The sequence below is a fragment of the Periplaneta americana genome, chromosome 8 (assembly GCF_040183065.1).
Source record: "Periplaneta americana isolate PAMFEO1 chromosome 8, P.americana_PAMFEO1_priV1, whole genome shotgun sequence".
In the NCBI taxonomy this organism is placed as follows: Eukaryota; Metazoa; Arthropoda; class Insecta; order Blattodea; family Blattidae; genus Periplaneta; species Periplaneta americana.
In genome coordinates, this window is record NC_091124.1 from 139,641,164 (window position 1) to 139,660,591 (window position 19,428).

The 19,428-nt window shown below is 34.4% G+C and overlaps 1 protein-coding gene across 3 annotated transcripts in view; it reads right to left on the reverse strand.

The window, feature by feature from the left end:
• Nucleotides 1–19,428, reverse strand: part of PolZ1 (DNA polymerase zeta catalytic subunit) — a 303,982-nt gene that overhangs the window by 161,812 nt on the left and 122,742 nt on the right. For all 3 annotated transcript variants that reach the window (XR_011333618.1, XM_069833727.1, XM_069833728.1), the window contains exons 11-13: nucleotides 12,699–15,539; nucleotides 3,853–5,848; nucleotides 993–1,163 (exon numbers count right to left, since the gene is read on the reverse strand). Coding sequence is in view for 2 of the 3 variants with exons in the window: in XM_069833727.1 (XP_069689828.1) it covers nucleotides 993–1,163; nucleotides 3,853–5,848; nucleotides 12,699–15,539 (5,008 nt within the window). In the remaining variant the exon portion in view is untranslated. The remainder of the gene's footprint in view (nucleotides 1–992; nucleotides 1,164–3,852; nucleotides 5,849–12,698; nucleotides 15,540–19,428) is intronic.

Below are 19,428 nucleotides of genomic sequence, written 5' to 3' on the forward strand. Positions count from 1 at the left end.
TTCTTTATTTATTTCAAGTGTTTACCATTTTTCCATTTTTTGTCACTGTTGTGAATTAAGGTTTGGAATTTGTTATTGCTTGAAGAGCAGCTTTGAGGTTAATTAGAAATACAACATTATTGAAAAGATGTGATGTGTACAAGCTGAGTAAGAGACTTTCATTGTTTCTGTTTCGGCTTTAAAGATGAATTTACTTTGTTCTATTACTGTACTCGTACAATTGTTGAAGAGCTTGCAGTGGGCACTTGCATCAGATTTATTTGATAAAGGCAAACTGATCCATCCTTGTGAAATAAACTATCACAATACAGAAATACGAACATACTGTAAACCAGGCTTAGTTATTTAATGAGAGATTCTTTATATTAACATGGTTTGCTTATCATGAAATAAATGTTTCCAAAGTTAAATTGATAAAAGAGAAATATTTGTTATTTAAGGGTGTCTACCGAAAATGTGAAACAAAAATTAGTTACTTTATAGTTACAACTTAATAACTGTTCATAAGCACAATGAAAAAACACTAATCATATTTCTATCTTTAGACTTGTTTCAGTTCTCAGATCATTTAAATGGACTTACAGCTCCTCAACTTTTTCTTCCAATAACATTAGTTTTTGCAACTCCAGCTGTTTCAGCTCCATCTTAACCAATATTAAATAAATGAAGTAGAACAATATGCCCAAATTCGTTACCCACAATCATTTGAGTCTTTTAAATTAATTACTCTTCGTTACCATTGCTTAAATTAGTTACTTTCGTTACTTTTCGTTACAGATAGATACCTGGATTTCTAAAGTGGAGTAGTATCACAAAGTAAGTAGAACACAGTAAAGGAAGAAGAGGAGAGAACAAAACACAGGTAACACAGTAAACCATCCTCTTCAGAAGAATCCTGCGGGTAACATATACAAAACATAAAGGAGATATTTATCAAATGACACGAAATTGAGGAGTGGGGACGAGAATGGAACAGCTAATGTATAAATTACCTCAGAAACAGCCTTCACTTCTTGCAGATTTTCAAGTGACATCCGAAAACCATATGTATTATTTGGGGTACTTCCTTCAATCTGACAGCTAGAGTCCATTCTTCTCACACCTTTGGGCGTGGTCAGGATCATATTAATCTGATGTTGAAGCAGTTCCTTACTGATAGAAGCCTGTTAAAAAGCACAATACTACAGTTCCTTATTTATTCAAATTAGAAGGTCCTTACAAACTCTAATGGCTGTACCAATTAAATGGTGATGGATGATTACAATTTATTGCTACATGTAACTTTGAGCAAAGTCCAATGAATGAAGCCCATTGAGTATCTCACAGATGTGGATCATTGTTGTGTTTGCCATGAATCATCTGATCTGTAGATGCATCACTGTGAAGTATGACTTTGAGTAGAGAATGGCATAGGAAACAGGAGAGCCTCAACACCAACTTTATCCATCACACTAGCCAATCAGCTAATGGTAAGCCTAGATTGTTGGTTGTGTAGCGTAAAGGGAAATTTGATATAGTGTAGAAAAAAATAATAAATTTATAAGATAAACAACTACAGTTCAAGTTAATTCCTTTTCCCAAACCTCAGGATTAGCATAGCATTCTTGCTTTGAAGATACTGAAGCTCTCAGAGCAATCAGGATTCTCTAGGAATATGGTATAAAATAGAGTTACAATAGATCGAAAACAACCGCAGTTGTAGTGCTGTTAACACCTGCTCTAATTAAAACTCAACTCAGCAGCTAAAGTTTCACAAAGTGATATAATACCGACTCAATGCCCAAATTGTAACTAAAAGGGACTTGGGAATTCAAGAACCTCAAGTGAAATTCTACGTCCAATCAAACAACTCATCTATTACATTTAAGAGGTTTCGAAATAAAGAAATAAGGAACAAGCTAGAAAGCACACGTAAAATTTCTCAGAGAAAAATATCCAGCTGACGAAGTATAATTTCATGGAAAACGGAGATGGGGAAGCATCTTCATAACCAAATCGAGCTACAAGAGTCTAACCTAGAAAAACAGATTGAGGAAGGTGAAGGAAAGATAGTAATTACTTCTACACACATTAGGGGAATTAGACATTAAATAATATGTATCAGTAGCAATAAATGCGTTTTAAATGATACTTCGGGATTTCACAACCTGATAAAGGTTCATGCTCCACTTTTTGAGAAACACAACTTATGTAATGGTTAACAAATATAAAAATATATCCAGAAAAGGATACAAAAATAAATAAAAACAAACATTTTTAAGTCTACAAATGAAGTAAATCTAAGCAATATTGACTTCACCCTCCTAAAGATTACAATGGAGTAGTTAGAAAATATATTAAAGAGGCAATGTGTGAACAATGACAAACATTATTTTTTTTTTAATCCAATGCCACCAGGTTGTCTTTTCGACATTTCTGGTCTTCTCTCCTGGCTGTGGCTTAATTGTAACCCACTTCTGAGGTTGGGGCGCCTGGAAGGCAGAGTTACATTACCCCGATGATGTGTTAGGATGATTATGATAATGTAGTGCCAGGAGAGGTCTTAAATCTAAACTTAACCTAAATTCCAGACCATGGACGAACACAGGAATAATCCCCTTTAAGGAAAAATTCCTGTGCTCTAACGGAAATCGAACCCGGGACCCCATGAACTATAGCCAGAAGCTCTGACCACTAGACCATGAGGCTGGTCGTCACACATTCAAATAGTTCAATGTTAGACCTCAAAACAAGACAAAAAATAATACTCAAATTTCCCAAGTCTTTGTGCAATGTAAGATAAACGGGATTATGCATAATGTCAACATTATTTAAGCACCAGCAATAGCAGTAATTTAACAATATATATCATGGCAGAGGAATTGTATAGTAGTGAGTACAAATATATCAAACTCGAATTATTATTATTATGATTACTACTACTTATTAAATAATGTTAACAACTACGTTTTAAAAATCTATTTACGGACTTATTTAAACTTACGCTTTAACGAAATGTGCATTTTCTGAAGCTTTAACTAAAATGCAGTTGTATTCACTGTAAATGTTAATGTTTCCTTCATTTTTGCAGTTTAGCCAGAGAAAATCTGCACTGTAACAATATTTTAAAAAGTAAAAGAAATCTAATTTTATAAATTATTCTTCCTATTTTCAGTTGCAGTCAATAATAAAAGCTGCACATGATTTTCATTCTATGGTTTTTCCATTTCTGATATGCAGGACCCTATAGTTCAAACCTTAATATCAGCAATATTAATACTGTATATAGCCTACCAGGTGGTTATAATTAAACTGACGGTATTCAGTGTGGCACAGCACGAACTGCAATGATTGTAGGAGTGTGAAACCTCATAGATATGCTAATTAAGCAATGCGCTTGCAAATTATGCCAAAAAAATAATTAGTTCCAAGTCTTGCCATTAGGCGAAAATATGGTGCTGTAAGCAGCCAGAACATGGTATGGGCGCAGGAAAAATCAAACACATGAACACCTCGCGGAAGTGAACAGTGACATCTGCATGTTATAGGGACCTGCTTGTGCAACGCGTGATTCCAGCTTTGCAAGAACGCAACTATGAACACACTATTATTTTTATGCAAGATGGGGGAGGCAACACCAAAGGTAGCTCGCCAGTTGAAAGATTTGCTGATATATTTTCTAATGAAACTTCTGACTAGAATTTTAACACTGGGAAAAGCTCTGAAAAGGAGCTACACATTCTATAAAACCAATGAGATGGAAAAATGTATAGTAATGACACAAAATGGAGAAATCAATTTTACTTTCAGAACTATTTAGATCTATTTTTTGTTTCGAAAGACAAGAAATAGCTTCAAATAAACTGCACTTACTTTCGAGCTAGATGCAATGGATTCCTTAGCCTCCAATGTGCTGATATCTTTCTCAACAGCAGTCTTGTAAACATCACTGATTGAATTAGATTTTGGACTATCATTGATTGTATGAGCACTTTTGTCTGCATCATTTTCAGAATTTTGTTTTATAGTAGTCTCAACTGCTTCATCATCTTCTCTTATAGATGGCAAGGTGGGAGAAATGGTTTCCTGATTTGGAAAATTGAAGTTGAGCCCTTTTCTTGACCTATTCATCAGCATCCTCCAGGTGCCAACAGATTTTTGTTTACTTTTAAGAATAGGTGTGGAGGAAGGAACAGAAAGCTGAGGCGATGCTGAAGAAACTGCTGGAGTACTATGTGCCGCAGTTACAGTATCTCTTACGTTTTCTTCAAAGCTCACACTGCCAGCAGTCAATGGGGAGCCAGGAGTCAGAGACAGGCTATCATCTGAATCACAATCCTGTCCAGGACTTAGTGGAATTACCATTTTCCTGCTATTACTTCCAATTTCTACACAAACTCTTTGTTTTCCTTCAGGTAATTTCTGTCCATTTGCCAACTCTTTTCTTTTAAGCCACAACATTACCTCAGTTACACTCGGAGGTAGCTTACACGGGGTAATGATCACTTCTCTGTTACCAGCCAAAGCTGGTTTCATACTACAAAGATCAAGGCTAAAACTATGCCTTGTACTTCCTTGAGGTGTGCAGCTGAATTCTTGCAACCATTTCTTTCTCCATGTATCAATGCCGACTACTTCTTGCAAATTTACAATAAAAGGCTGCAAGTCAATAACTGATGCACTGTTAATTTTTAGAGTCTTATTTCCAACCTCTTTTTTCTTTGTTACATCCAAAATATTACTAACAAACGGCTCTTGATGACGATACTCTGGAATACCGAATTCTGATAAACTTGTCAAAATTTCTTCCTTTGAGGGTGGTTTGTATTTTGGAGTATATATACTACAATTCTTACTCACATCTGTCATACTTAACCAAAAGATGTTACTTTTTTTGCAAAGTGTTTCACTCGTTTCATTCTTGTTTCCAATATAAATACGAGTTGTCGCATTTTTTGAACTATTCTGTGATGGGTATTCTAAAGCTTCTTGTTTATTAAAATGAACAGAAATTTGGGGTGATTTTTCCAACTGCTCTGACATACTCTGGATCATGGTTTCATTGTAAAAACTTATAATGCCATCATCATACTCACAATCTTCACTGTCACAATAATCTTCTTCCATAGTTCTATCAGCACATAAAATATTCGAATGATTGCTTGTGACTTTTTTATCCAAAATATTTATATTAGTCTCTGTAGTATATGCAGACCCACTATTTACATTCTGAACAGCCGGCATCATGTTTTCTTGCACAAACTTTTCTTTTACAGACATTCCTGGTGGTGTATTTACAGATACAGAATTACTTTCATCAGAAAAGAAAATATCAATACTTCTCTTTCTTTCTTTATCAATTATTCTCTCTTTTGTACACTGAGTTGTAACTAAAGAACTATTTACAGCTATTTTTATTCTACTAACAGTATTATTTTTGGTGAAGTCTTGTGAATTATCTGATTCAGTCTTCTCCGTTTCCAATTCTGGCACACTTACAGGACATTTTCCTAAAACTGAAAAATTTGATTGCTTATCAATGGGTATATACCCAGTCTCTGCTATGCTCAATACGTGTTCAATGTCTTCAGCTTCTGATGCACTTGATGCAGGCACATCATTCAACAAAACACTCACATTCTTATTGCACACATTGCTTTTAGTTTGTGAACATACACTAGAGTTAATTTCACTTCTTATTTTGGTCTCATTGTTCAGTGGAAAACTACAGGCACTTTCATCTGAGAAGTTATTGTCAACATCTGAAATCTTACTAGATTCAGAAATGCTGCAAATACCAAATTTTTGTACATCATCTATCTGGTGGATTCCTCGAATAAATAAACTCCTCTTCTTTGATACACTGGATCTGAAAATGCACAAAATTAAACATTTATGCTTACAGTAACATAACAAAAATAATCACTAGCAGTGGCGTATACTGGTTAAAGGGTTTGGGCTACCGCTGACCCTATTATTACACAAAATATATCTAACAATTACTTTAATTTTAATTACTATGGTAAAACTAATAATACAAAATTATTACATTATGTTATATTATAAACTTTTTCTTTTGTAATTTCCTTGGGCTACCGCCGGTAGCCCCGGTAGCCCGCAAAATAAGCCCCTGATCACTAGTATAATTCTTGCATAAATTAGTGATGACAGGTACTACTACATACAGATTAAGCACTAAATGGGAACCAAATTTGTAAATTATCTCGTAATAGTTCTGTGGATAAGGTATAATTACCTTAAAACTCATATTTCTGTCCATTTCAAGCAATGCCTCAAATATATAAGATTTTACTCTTGCCACTCCAGTGCCAACTGCTATTATGAGTACAACATTCCCTTTCAATCCTGAGGAGAGCAACTACTTTGAGACTGACATTTCATTCAGGGATGTAAACCGAGAGACACATCATCTAGTAGCATGTATAATTATGCGTCTAGACCTAGAATGTGACACTGGTTGGATATCTCTTAGAGCCAAGTTATAAAGCATAGGTGGACATTCCTGCGGCATTACCGCAGTGACATCAGACCTCAGCGAAGCATCAACTTTACCCCCTACCACTACCCTACGAAAATATTGTGAGTGTACATGGCGGATTGTACTGGATTGCTGTACTTAGGAGCTTCATTAGTGATACATTGTCTTTCACAAAAGCATCTGAATTGAGAGGATATAAACGACATTTCCAAAAAGACTGGGAACAGAAATATTTTGTTATTTCTATGGGAGATCATGCAAGATGTCTACTCTGTTGTAAAGTTATGCAGGGGTTTCATATTACATGTATAAAAAGGTATTATTTCAAACAACACCTTGAGCACAAAACGAAAGTATGTTATGTTTTCATTTCTTAGCATTAATGGTAATGTTGTTACAACATAATTCTTACATTTATTAGAAAACAAATGCTTTGATACAGATTCTCATTTCAAATATTCACATACTGTACTCTACAGTATACTTGTGTGTATTCGAAGTAATGACATGAAACTGTATGCTATGTTTAAAGATGTGGAATGTGTTAACCAACTAAAAGAACTATAGGCAAACGTCATTAGAAGTTCAGAAGAACAAACCAAGTAAAACCATAAATTATGTACTACCAGTTATATCGTTACTTGGGAATTAGCTCGTGCATTAAAACCTTTTAGCGACGGGGAATTGCTAAAGAATTGCATGACTAAAGTAGCAGAAGTAGTGTGTCCGGAATATGAAGAAGAATTTCAAAACATCAGATTGCCGAGGCATTCTGTTGCAAGAAAAATCGAAAATATTGCTGTTTATCTTGAAAAAAGTACAAGGAATATGTCAGAAATTTGTTGCGTTCTCCCTGGCCCTGATATCTGTGACATTCCTCAATTAGCAATATTCATTTGCAGTGTAGATGAAATTTCCACGCACGAGTTTTTATTAGATCTAATACCTTTAAAAGAAAAAACAACGGGCGAGGATATTTTTAATGCTCTCTCCATTGAGACAAAAAAAATTACAATGGCAGAAACTCGTGTGGATTGCTACTGATGGTGCACCTACTATGATTGGGAGAAAAAAGGGGTTTTGTCGGCAGACTGATGTCATTTCTAAAAGAAATTGGATGTAATGAACAACTAATCACATTTCATTGCATTATACACTAGGAAGTCTTATGTGCAAAAACTATTGATATGAAGCATATTATGGATACAGTGATAAATACAGCGAATAAGATAAAATCAAATTCATTAAAGCATCGTCAGTTTAAAAACTTGCTGAAAGACTTTCTGGAGATTATGAAGACTATATGTATTATACAGAGGTTAGATGGCTGAGTCGAGACAAAATACTTCAGCATTTCTTCAATTTGCGAGAAATAATTTATGATTTCATGAAGGAAAGGGTAGATTCTTTTATTTATTTTAATGGTAATAACAACAACCTAATTTCTCCATAGTAAATGTAAATTTACTATTTAGATGTTTTTTTCTTTTTTCAGGCAAACAGTTATTGATGAACTAAAAAAAGACGACTGGATCAGAGATATAGCATTCCTCACTGATATCTGTGAACTCAATCTCCGCTTGCAAGGCCGCGGCCAAAATATTGTTAACATGTTGGATATTGTCAAACAATTTATAGCAAAACTACAGTTGTTGAAATCACACTTACAAGAAAGGCAGTTTTTTCATTTCTCATGTTTAGGATCAGTTACAAATATTCAGGATGCTAACTTAAGTAAGCACATCCTTAAAATAGATCACTTATTATACAAGTTCAAAGAACACAGATTCAGTGATTTTCAAAGGATGGAGAAAAATTTCAATATTTTTGTCACTCTTTTTCATGTTGAAATTGAAAATGTTATCCCAGAATTGCAGTTAGAGATAGGCGTACTGGATTTTCAGAATGATAGCTTCTTTAAAGCAGAATGTGAAGGTCTGCTGGGGGTTAACATTTTTTAAAAGATGTCCAGTACTACATATCCCCTGCTTAGACAGTTTGCTTAAAAAATAATGAGTATATATTCATCAACCTATCAGTGCGATCAGCTGTTTTCTAAAATGAAATTTATAAAGTCCAGTCATAGATCCAGCATAAGCGTTGCTCATTTATTTGCGCAACTGAAAATAGAATGCACAGATATAAATCTCAATTTCGAAGAAATTGCTTTGAAAAATTAATTAAATATCACATGAAAGAATTCTTCTAATTACATATGATAGGTAGGAGTGTAATAGCGCAACTGTGTGTACATCCGTCACTGCACTGTAGAGTGCAACCCTTCTCACAGTATATAGATGCTTTTTAAATTCTGTCTTGTGGGTTGCATTCATTTTGCCCTCCACTTTTATAAAGGAAAGAATGTGTTGTAAACTCAGAAGAGAGGCATTAGTAATTTCTATACTATCAGGCTACAACAAACAAATGTCACAACAATGGTGTCGTCGTTTTGACAAACTGAATGATAATCTTGACAGTGTCATATCTTTTCCATTCATCACTAACTCAACTGTGTCTTGAACCAATTTTAAATTTGGTACAAACCTGTCTTTGAAACTGAGTTTGTTCTCTTGGTAGAGCCACAAACTACAGACTATTAGGATTCTGGTTCAAGTGTACATCAAGGTGGGATTATTCCTCACCATAACATTCAGAAAAAGCACTTTCCACTCCATTTTATACAAAATATTTATTGTAGAGAGATAAAAGAAATGAGTGAATATAGACGGACATCACTTTGAACTTCTAAAACATGGTCAGTACTCATTATAAAATAAACGTGTAATTGTGTGCACCAGAAGTCTGCATCGGACGTAAAAACTCGAGCGCCAATTAGTTCATAGCACAATCCGATAGGTAGTGCACAAGCATGATGGGTAAAAGTTCGCGAGCGATAAATCCTTGACCGGTATGTGCCGAGTGAGCTAAAAGATGTGCTGAAGTTGAAACTAGTCAACAAAGAATACAAGTTGAGTTTTAAAGAAGGTATGAAGAGCAGTGGCGGCTCGTTATCATTTTTATTGGTGGGACTAGATATTTCACACATTTTGCGATATGCTTTAAATAGTGCACCTAGATTTTTTATTTTATTTTAGTTAATTGTTTCTACTTAAAATAATATAACTAAAACTGCCACCTATATAATAACGCAAATTCAACATTAAACTCGCCAATTTGCAGAATTATTTATAAAGAAGATGTGTTCATCTGTCCTTCTTCCTGGCAAACTTTTCGATGACCTGTTAAGTTCGGAATTGGATGGAGATGTTCCTTAAGAATAGAACAAAAAGCCAACGAATTCAGCCTATCTTGACCCATTGTGTTTCTGAGAAATGTTTTTATCCTGTTTAATATGCTGAAACTCCATTCTGACACAGCTGTTGAAACAGGTGTTGTTAGTGGGATTCAAAGGGTTTTTCCCCACTTCAGAGAATGAATCTTCAATGGAGTAATCCATAAAAAAAACTGAACAAATCACACACAGAGGAAATGTCTTTAAATGTATCATTTCGATAAAACACTGATATTTTATTAATAAATTTTTCTGTCGAAATTAAAGGACAGTAATTTTTTACGAAAATATAAGCCAGGTCGGTTGGGAACTTATCTCTATATGATGCTAATTTCTTTGGATCAAGCATATTAAAGCTGCCAAATATAATGTGATTGCAGGAAACGTAATTGAATTGGTTGATAATGACATCACATATTTCTTTGGCATCTGCCAACAAGTTTACTTGCCTACTGAGTTTCAGCCTTTTTCCTTGGAGGAAATGAACATTCTTCTTCCTCATCGACATTTATTTCATACCTGTTAGTGTTCTCTCTCATTTCCATTACAGCTGACTCAAAATGTTGTAATGCATCAGATATGCTCAATCTATCTGCAGTTTGCATCCATATTATATTGTATAATATATCAACGTGTTTCATCATAAAATAAATTCATAAAAACAAAAATTCATTATCATTATTATTTAACAAGTTTTTTTAGACCAAAAGCTTCCCTCACTGTTATATCATTATATCCATTTGAGTCATCTCCATCTCAATTCTTTCAAACCATTTAAATAACTCTGCTTTATTTCTCTTAACGGAGGATACAATTCGGGACTGAAAGTTCCATCGTATTGCTGAAATGATTGGTATGTGCTTACTGCATACAGATTGCAGTAGATCACTGTGTTAGGTGAAGTGGCGAAGAATACTATGAATCCTGTAATATTTGCAAAAGAAAACAACTTCAATTATTTAATGCGTTATGAATATGTATTTTTTTGTAACTAAATTAAGTTGGAGGGCATAGCAGGAAAGGAAATAACGAAATGTTTTCTGCATCAAAGTCTGGACCCCACCCTGGTTTCCACTCATTACTGCAGCACCAATGCTTGAGCTATGAGTTTATTTTCTAAATTGGAAGATTGTAGACTTTGTTTTAGAACCTCAGTCAGACCATTAACTGTATGGTTGTTCACAGAACAAAAATATCTGAGACAGTTCCTTCCGTCCGTCAGGCGGGCCAGCTTGGACGGGCCCCAACGAAGCATATACCTGTAACGGTAACTTCGTGAAGTTAGTTAGTTAGTGGGATTTAAAAAGGGCGCGTCAGCCATTGCTATTTTCGCCCTTATCCAAAATCCTTCACAAAACAAACACAATACAAAATGATTCAAGTTGTGGGGCCCTTTGACGCGGGCCCAATATTTTGCGTCATACAATTTTTTATGTTTTACTGACACACGTCGCGTAATGTGATGAAATTTACTGAAGCAATTATGAATCCAGTACACTGTCTTGAACAAAATTTACGTATTTTAAATGTGAAAGAAAAATTATGGGTGACGAAATATTGGTGGCCCCTAAGGACTGGCCGCCACTGATGAAGAGTGATGTGTGGGACAAATTCTTACTTGTGACTTCACAGGATGATGAAAATGTGGGTTACGTTTCTTGTAAACATTGCTCAACTTTGTTGTCATTCTCTTCTGCTACAACTCATCTGAAGACACGTGTGTAAATTTTGTCCAGAAAGAAGATCTGATTATGTGATACTTCATATAAAAGAGCGATTCCATAAAAATTTCATATCGATGTGATTTTTTAAAAAATTAACATGGGAATATTTTTGTTGAAGAAATATGTTTCTTTATAATTTAAGTTGACTTATTCCATTAACTACTGTTTCAAATACTCTTTATTTTAGTCTATCTTGTTATATTACAAACACTTAAAAATGACGGAAGGGAAATGTATATTTAATATCACAATTTGGACACGTAAATTTGTTTTATTTCAATCCCTCTTTTTTGTATACAATATTTTGGTCTTTCCTTGAACTAAATATGAATTAGTTGGATATCCTAAGGTTCTAAGTAACTTAAAACATTACTATTATTTGTACTGTGTTATGGTCAGTCAGTCACAATAAACATACAAGAACTCTTCCACACAGCACAATAACTGACAGATTAAAATTTCCTTTGAGATTCTACGTTATCACTACATCGCTAACAAAAAATTATTAGAAAACTTTTTTCTAAAATTATTTCATTTTCCGTTGCAGCACCGTCCCATTAGATGTTTGTCATGAACGCAGAAAATAAAGTTATTTTTTACAGTCTGACCAAGACATCTGTGTATCTTATCTGTCGCCTTTCATACAAGTTAAGGCATGTCGGTGAGATGACTTTGTACTGTGCTTTGTGTTTCTTACGAGCATGTTACGACAGATCATATCTCACTCGAGGGCGAGACACTCGACCGAATTCAAGCGAGCTATTTAACTCCAATGCAGCCCTCTGGTGTGCACCCAATTATTAAAATATGTTGGAGGTTACAGATCAATGATGCAGTCTTCACTGGCCTTGCAAGCACGTCTTGATTGCATGTTGCAGGTCAGGAGCTGAGCTGAAAGCTCTGTATACATATAAATATTTAAGAGATAATTTTTAAATGTCTAAATTTGGAAATTGTCTGAAATACCTTCGTTAGAAATGCTTTGGTCTCGTTAAACAATGGTACCAGAGAAAAATATTATAATTTTACATAAGTGGAATAAATAAAACATAATAAATTGTTACTGTTGAATATTTTCCTAAAAATTTACAGTGACTTGAAATTTACAAGGGGCTGAAGTTAATGAATATGTATCTAATATCAGCCCCTTTACTAACCTAGAGGATATGAACAAGAGGTGTTGAAAGTGGTTGCCATCACATACATGAAATCCTCTGAAGAATCAGCATCTGTTTCAAATTGGTCCTCTGCAGTCCTTGTATCAACATGTCCACAAGATGATGTTACATTTACAGAAACTTTTGCAATCATTTGATGTGATATGTAACCAGGCTCAGGAGAACAGGAAATCGACTTCCGTTTTCTTTTTCTAAATATGCTGCACATATTCTTTGATTGTTCCTTTTGGCTGTTGGTAGACTGAATATGTGCAACAGTTGCATGTTTCACTTTACTGTCTATCATTTCACTCTCAGGATATTTGTGGCTCCTTAATTTGCTGAAATTGCTGTCTTGTTCTGAATCATCTGGTGTCTTTGAAGAAGTTTCTTCATTGGTGCCTTCAGAATCTACATTTCTCTTACTCGGAGATTTCTGTATTTTAATTGCAAGTGGAGGATATACATTTTTTCTGGGTGATCTACTTGGGCTACGTGTCTGAGATAGGAACACTGAATGTCTTCTTGTTAAGTTCTTTGTTGGAGTTATGGAATTCTGCTTTATTCTTTCTAATGAAACAGAAACATTTGACCCTGTCTTTGTACTATGAGCAGGTGAGAAATTGTTCTCAGCTTCAGATTTTTGCCTTTTAATCCTCTTAGGAACTGGGGACTTTTCTAATGACTGACAAAAGAAACTGCTTTTGTTCTCTGACGAATCATCTGATGAAGTGTTTTCAAATGCACCATCTACACATGGTATTCTCTCAACAGCAATCTCTTTTTGTTTCTTGTTTCTACTATTACGTTTCTGACATAAAGTATGGCCTTTTTCCTCACCCTTCATCGATTTCCTTTCTTTTCTTGTAGAGTTCAACTTGTATAACTGTCTGATATCTAAAGAAGTACCTGGCAAGTTTGCAGAATATTTATTTAAAATTCTTTGATCCAACTTTTCAAGTAAAACAGAACATGGTCTGATTTCATTGGCCAAATTCAATTTACTTTGAAGCACATTATCTAATGATTCATTCTGTGTATCTCTATTACCACTTTTCCTTCTCAAGTGTTTTCTATGGAAAGAATTAACACACTTCTCACGACAATGTGACTTCTTACTTTGACCAGTTTGAACAACTTTAATAACTTTCTTTTGAAGCTTTGAATTTTTTGTACTCTTATTATTTTGCTTCAATCTTCTGTCTTGTTTTGAAATAAACTGAACAGATGGAGCATTAGTAGTTTGTTTCACTTCTACTCTCGAGTCTCTTGTAATATCTGCAGTTGCATTGATTAATCTATTTCCATTTGGAACCACATTAATAAAATTATTTGGTAATGGAAAAGAAATGCAAGCTTGCTGGACTTTCAAAGCTGTACTTCGTAACTCCCTTTTAACTTTGTCACCAGCAATGGTTAATGACAATGTGCTAGCAGGAAGTCTTTCTAGTCTTACAAAGCATGGTTTGATGCATGACTTAAATGAATGCAAATTATCATTATTATTATTATTATTATTATTATTATTATGTGATTCTCTCTTTGGCCACTTATTCTTTAGTTTAACATTATCTAAATTTTCTTGAGACTTCTCACACGAAATGTTAACATTGAATGCTTTCTTTCTAAGATTTTTTATATTGGAATTAAATTGAATGTCATGCAGAGATTTTAATACTGCTGCTGCTTTCATTTTATCACCAAATTTCACATCAGAGACTAAATTGGTATGAGAGAGAGATTTTGATAGTTCATCTGTGTCCAACATGATTGGCTTGTCAGTAATTTCAACATGTTCAAATGAACTTTTAATGTTATTTTCTTTCTGAAATCGTAATTTACTCGACTGTTCTTGTGTCTTGGTTTCTTTATCATCAGGATTCAATAATTTTGGAATGTCAGCCATTAAATATGAATGGACATTATTATTCTCTTTAACTGAAGAGGACATAAATGCAGTGTTCACATGCTTAGTGTCATCCAAAATTTGTTCAGCCTTATTTCCATTTGGATGAGAAGGAAATGATTCTTTGTTTAAGCTGTGTAATAATTTATTGTTAGTACTATCTCTTAAATGTTTACTACTGAACAATCCACTGGCCTTAAGACCAAGTTTACAGGTTACTTTCCCTTGCTTCTGAATTTCTTTTGATCTTAAGCTGTAGTTGCCAGTATCTATCAACAATTTGCTTCTAATGATGCCACTTTTGCTGTGATCACTTTGAATTTGAGAATCTGCTTTATTTACAGAAGTATGAAGAATGGAAGTGGTCTGAAATGAAGAGTCTTCATCTTTATCTTTTAATTCATTGGTTCTCTTACTTTTGAAGGATATATTAACTGAAGATCTATAACAGTCATTATTTTCTGAATTATTGACTCTTTCCTTATATTCTTGTTTAAGTTCAAATAATGGTTTTTCAACTTTATCTTCTTTACAACTTTGGATGGAATTTGTGGATTCTGATATTTGTCTAGTTTTCATTTCAAGAGCTTCTTTATTAGTGATACTGTGGGATTTAAGTAAGTCATCTTTTCTTCTTGAGCAACCATTCACAACTTTTTGCATCTTATCTTCATAACAAATGCATTTAAATAATTTCGATTTCAAATTTGAATTATTTCTTGCATCATCCCCTTTAGCATCACAAACAGATAAAGATGTTCTAAATTTTAATCGTGAAACATTATTGGCAGTTTTCTCAATAGTCCCATTAACTTTAGTTTTTGTGGAATGGAACTCTGTATCTGAAAAAGTTGACAAATTCTTTGCACTTTCTTCAGTAGAAACTTCTGTCCCTTTGTCTGAGCACTTGTCTTTGTTTCTTGAATTCTTGGTACATATTAGGCACATATCCTCACTGATATCCAAAGTTGATTCTTCCGACCTAGAAAAAGAAGTCCTTATGTTAAAACTGTGAAAAGAGTGTAAATGTAAAAATTTGTTAACACATGAAGACATTTTTAACGTGACATGTTTTCCATATTAATCTCAGCTCAACTTTTACTCATTATTATTTTCAACTAACATCCGGGAAGTAAATTCAATACTTCGAACTAATATCTGTAGTAAAATGAACACACTGTTATAATACAACCTTCCCAATTTTGAACATAATATTTCCCCTTTCTTGCAGATAAAGGGCACACAAAAAGGGATTGTGAAATAATATTTTACAATTTTGTTATTGATAAGTAACCTTCTAACAAAAAAATTTTGACATCTATCTTTCAGAGGCAATATACAGGGAACAATATGAAAATAGCACCTTATCTGGTACCACGTAGTAGGTATAAAAGTTAGTCCCGAATTACGAAATTGAATTTTTTTTTTTTTTTACTTGATAAACATAATATGAGATGCCAGAGTAAGGTGACCATCTGTCCCAATTCTTCCATGAGTCCAAATTTAGACTTCATGTCCTAGATTTTTCTAGAGGCATTTCAGGATGTCAATTTGTCCTGAATTTTGCCAAGATGATATAATCAGACAGTAGACTTTCGGTCTCTACACAGTGACTAGACATTATATCCCTTGCCATATGGAGGGAGCATAGTAATGAGTTTAATGCCCTCCCTGCAAATGACAAACACTGAAAATCCACTGTCTGGTTAAGATTTATCCCTGTGTAGATCGTTATATATTCATAGTAATGTTTTCAAGGGATGCGAACTATGTATTTGGCAATATAATCAATCAGTTACCACTACAGTGTTCCTAGCAGGGCCGCCGACAGGATTTATGGGCCCCTGTGCAATATTGTGCTTGGGCCCCATTGAAAAAAAGTTAAAAATGATAAGTTACCAATTATTCTGACCATAATAATTATTTGCAAAATAAATAAAAAAAAATAACCCCATACACAGGTACGAATCTAAAAATATACACTTTTGTTACATTGAAAACTTTTAGCAAAACTTCACATTAGCACAATATATTATATTCCTCACGCTTCTTTTTCAGTAGGCCCTACATAGTATGTTTCGTGACGAAACTTTCGTCTTTTCGTTGTTGTTTGTTTCATTTCGTTTTCATAAAACACTATTCTTAAAACTGTAATTTCTGACTTGCAGGCCAACATCAACAAACAACTCTCCTTGACTTCATTGATGCAAAATCATCAATTATATCATCAAAATTTAAAGACCTAGCAAGATCGCTCTCCAGACTAAGGAGGCCAAGGTTACTCAGTCTTTCTTGGCACATTGTTACTCTGAATACATTCTTATTTCCTTCATTTTGTTTGAAGTTGGTGTTAATGTGCTAATATGTGCAAGTGAAACAAATTTACACACACCACTTCCTAACTCTGAGTCATGGCAGGTAACATGCAGCCTTGGAAAGCTAAAAAGTGGCAGACAAATTGTGTCATTGAATGTGTCGTTCGAAAAAGTACCCCCAACCTGCCTAATAACCTTCTAAATGACGGAACAAGCACCTTTACAGTATTGTTTTTTTTTCAAAACTCAAGAATGAAGAATGTGTTCCCAGAGACTGGCTAGTGTGGAGTGAAACAAATCAGTCACTGCACTATTTTCCCTGATTTGTTTCACTCCACACTAGCCAGTCTCTGGGAACACATTCTCCATTCTTGAGTTTTGAAAATACTGTAATATTGTTTTTGGAAAGGCTCTTGTTTTCCAACAACACAATCAGTGACACAATTTGTCTGCTGCTTTTTAGTTTTCCAAGGTCGCTCAATTTCACACCAACTTCAAAGTTCTACTCCCTTTCTTAATATCTTCCAATTTTTCTGTCTCTCCTTGTGCTTCTCAGCTCCCAACTTATGGTTCTAACACTAATGAGCAGAATTTACTAGAAAAACAACGAAAAGACGAAAGTTTCGTCACGAAACATACTATGTAGGCCCTACTGAAAAGGAAACGTAATCCTCCGGCTTGGATTTGGGAGAGTCCACTAGCATATTGTGGTGGGCCGGCAGGGGTTGGTAGTTAAGAGGACAAGCCAATTGAACGTGTTCGGTACAAGCGATGGAAACATATTTCAGGCAAATCCTGGAGGCAGCAAGTGTCGTGTTGATTATTGTTAACGTGGGAAACCGATATTCTATTATATAAAAGTTAAACATTTACATAATGAAGTGGTAATTTGTATTAATTCTACTATTGTTGGTTAATATGTCACATTCCTGTAACAAATGTTCTTACAAAATGCTATAGTACCAGTATGTATCTGTGAATAATTATTCGTGATAATAAAAAGTAATCTGACGGGCCCTTACTGCTCATGGGCCCATATGCACTTGCCCCCTTTGCCCCCCCTTCTCGGCGGCCCTGGTTCCTAGTATAACTCATCTTATTCATTTCAAAACTAAATTGAATATGGGTGGTAGCCAATAAGAGGAGCTGGCAGTGCCAGTATTCCAACCTGCTGTGATTGGGCTGCGAGAGAGTTATAAGCCATGTGATTGGCTAAGTGACTAATGCTTTCATTCTGTGTGATATAGTAATCTGATGCTACAAGATTTCATTTTTACACGACTCATACGACAAGTCCTCTCCTCCTCAACAACTACAATTACACTAATAAAGCAGAGTAGTCAACCAAAACAGTAAGGTTCCCTACAGTCGTAAGAAAGCTGGAGGGAATACAACTGGAAAGCTCGCAATTGATGACGCTACAGTCCTCCTTAAATAGGACCAACTAGATCCTGCTCTGAAAAGAATAGAAAGCTATATACAAATATCACTCATTGCCCGGAGACAAAGAGCAGCCAATCTTTGGTTTTGTGTTGAGTGCTATAAACAGTGAAAAGAAACACTCAAACTCCTGCACAGAGCATGAACAGACCGCAGAGGCAAATTTAAATCTCTATGCAGAGAAAAAGAAAGTATATAACAACAGTCTGAACAGGAAACTAATATCACAGAAGAGCAAGGAAAAATTCAAGCTCAAGAGATGCTAACAGAGAGCACTTTCTTGCCCTTATAAAAAAGTTAACCAGCACTGTCACGAAGATCCTAATGGAATTTTGGGAAAAATAATTCTCCTTTCTCTCCTCAATCACCATGAGAACTGTATCACACTGAGCTGATAAGCAAAATGGATATAAAAGCAGCCATTCTCAAGGTGAAAGACAAGAAAGCAACTCGATCAGATGGAATTTGTAATTAATTTCTCAAAGGCACAACACGTCAACTGACTCCCTTCTGGACCAATCTATCCAACACATGCAATCGATTCCAATATGTATAATAATTACTTTTTTTTTGTTTTTAGTTTAGTTATTGTATCCATGTAATGCAATGTGTTTTTTTATCATAATACTATTCATCTTTATTGCGTATTTATATTTCTCATGTAAACCTATATAAAAAATTCACCATTCATTTACTATCCCATGTTCCGATTTTTGGACTTGAAAATCTGGTCACCTTACGCCAGGGGTAACATCTTTTTCATGTGCCTTTCTCTGTAAATACTCTAAAAATAATTCAACTCTATTTACCACACAGATAAAATACATCAAAATGTATTTTCGATTACCATGTAGCAGTATAACACATTTCTTCTATGAAAATGTGTTTTCATGAAATTTGTTTTACTGCAGGCAGACATTTAACAAGTTACAATTATTTTCTAACCATGAATTAATGCAAGCATTACGCTTATTTAAAATGGAAAGTCATCCTGCTGTGTAATAAAAAACTGCTAAATAATAATAATAATAATAATAATAATAATAATAATAATAATAATAATAATAATAATAATGTTACCAGGCAGTGGATAGGGAAATTTCTCCCAGATATGGG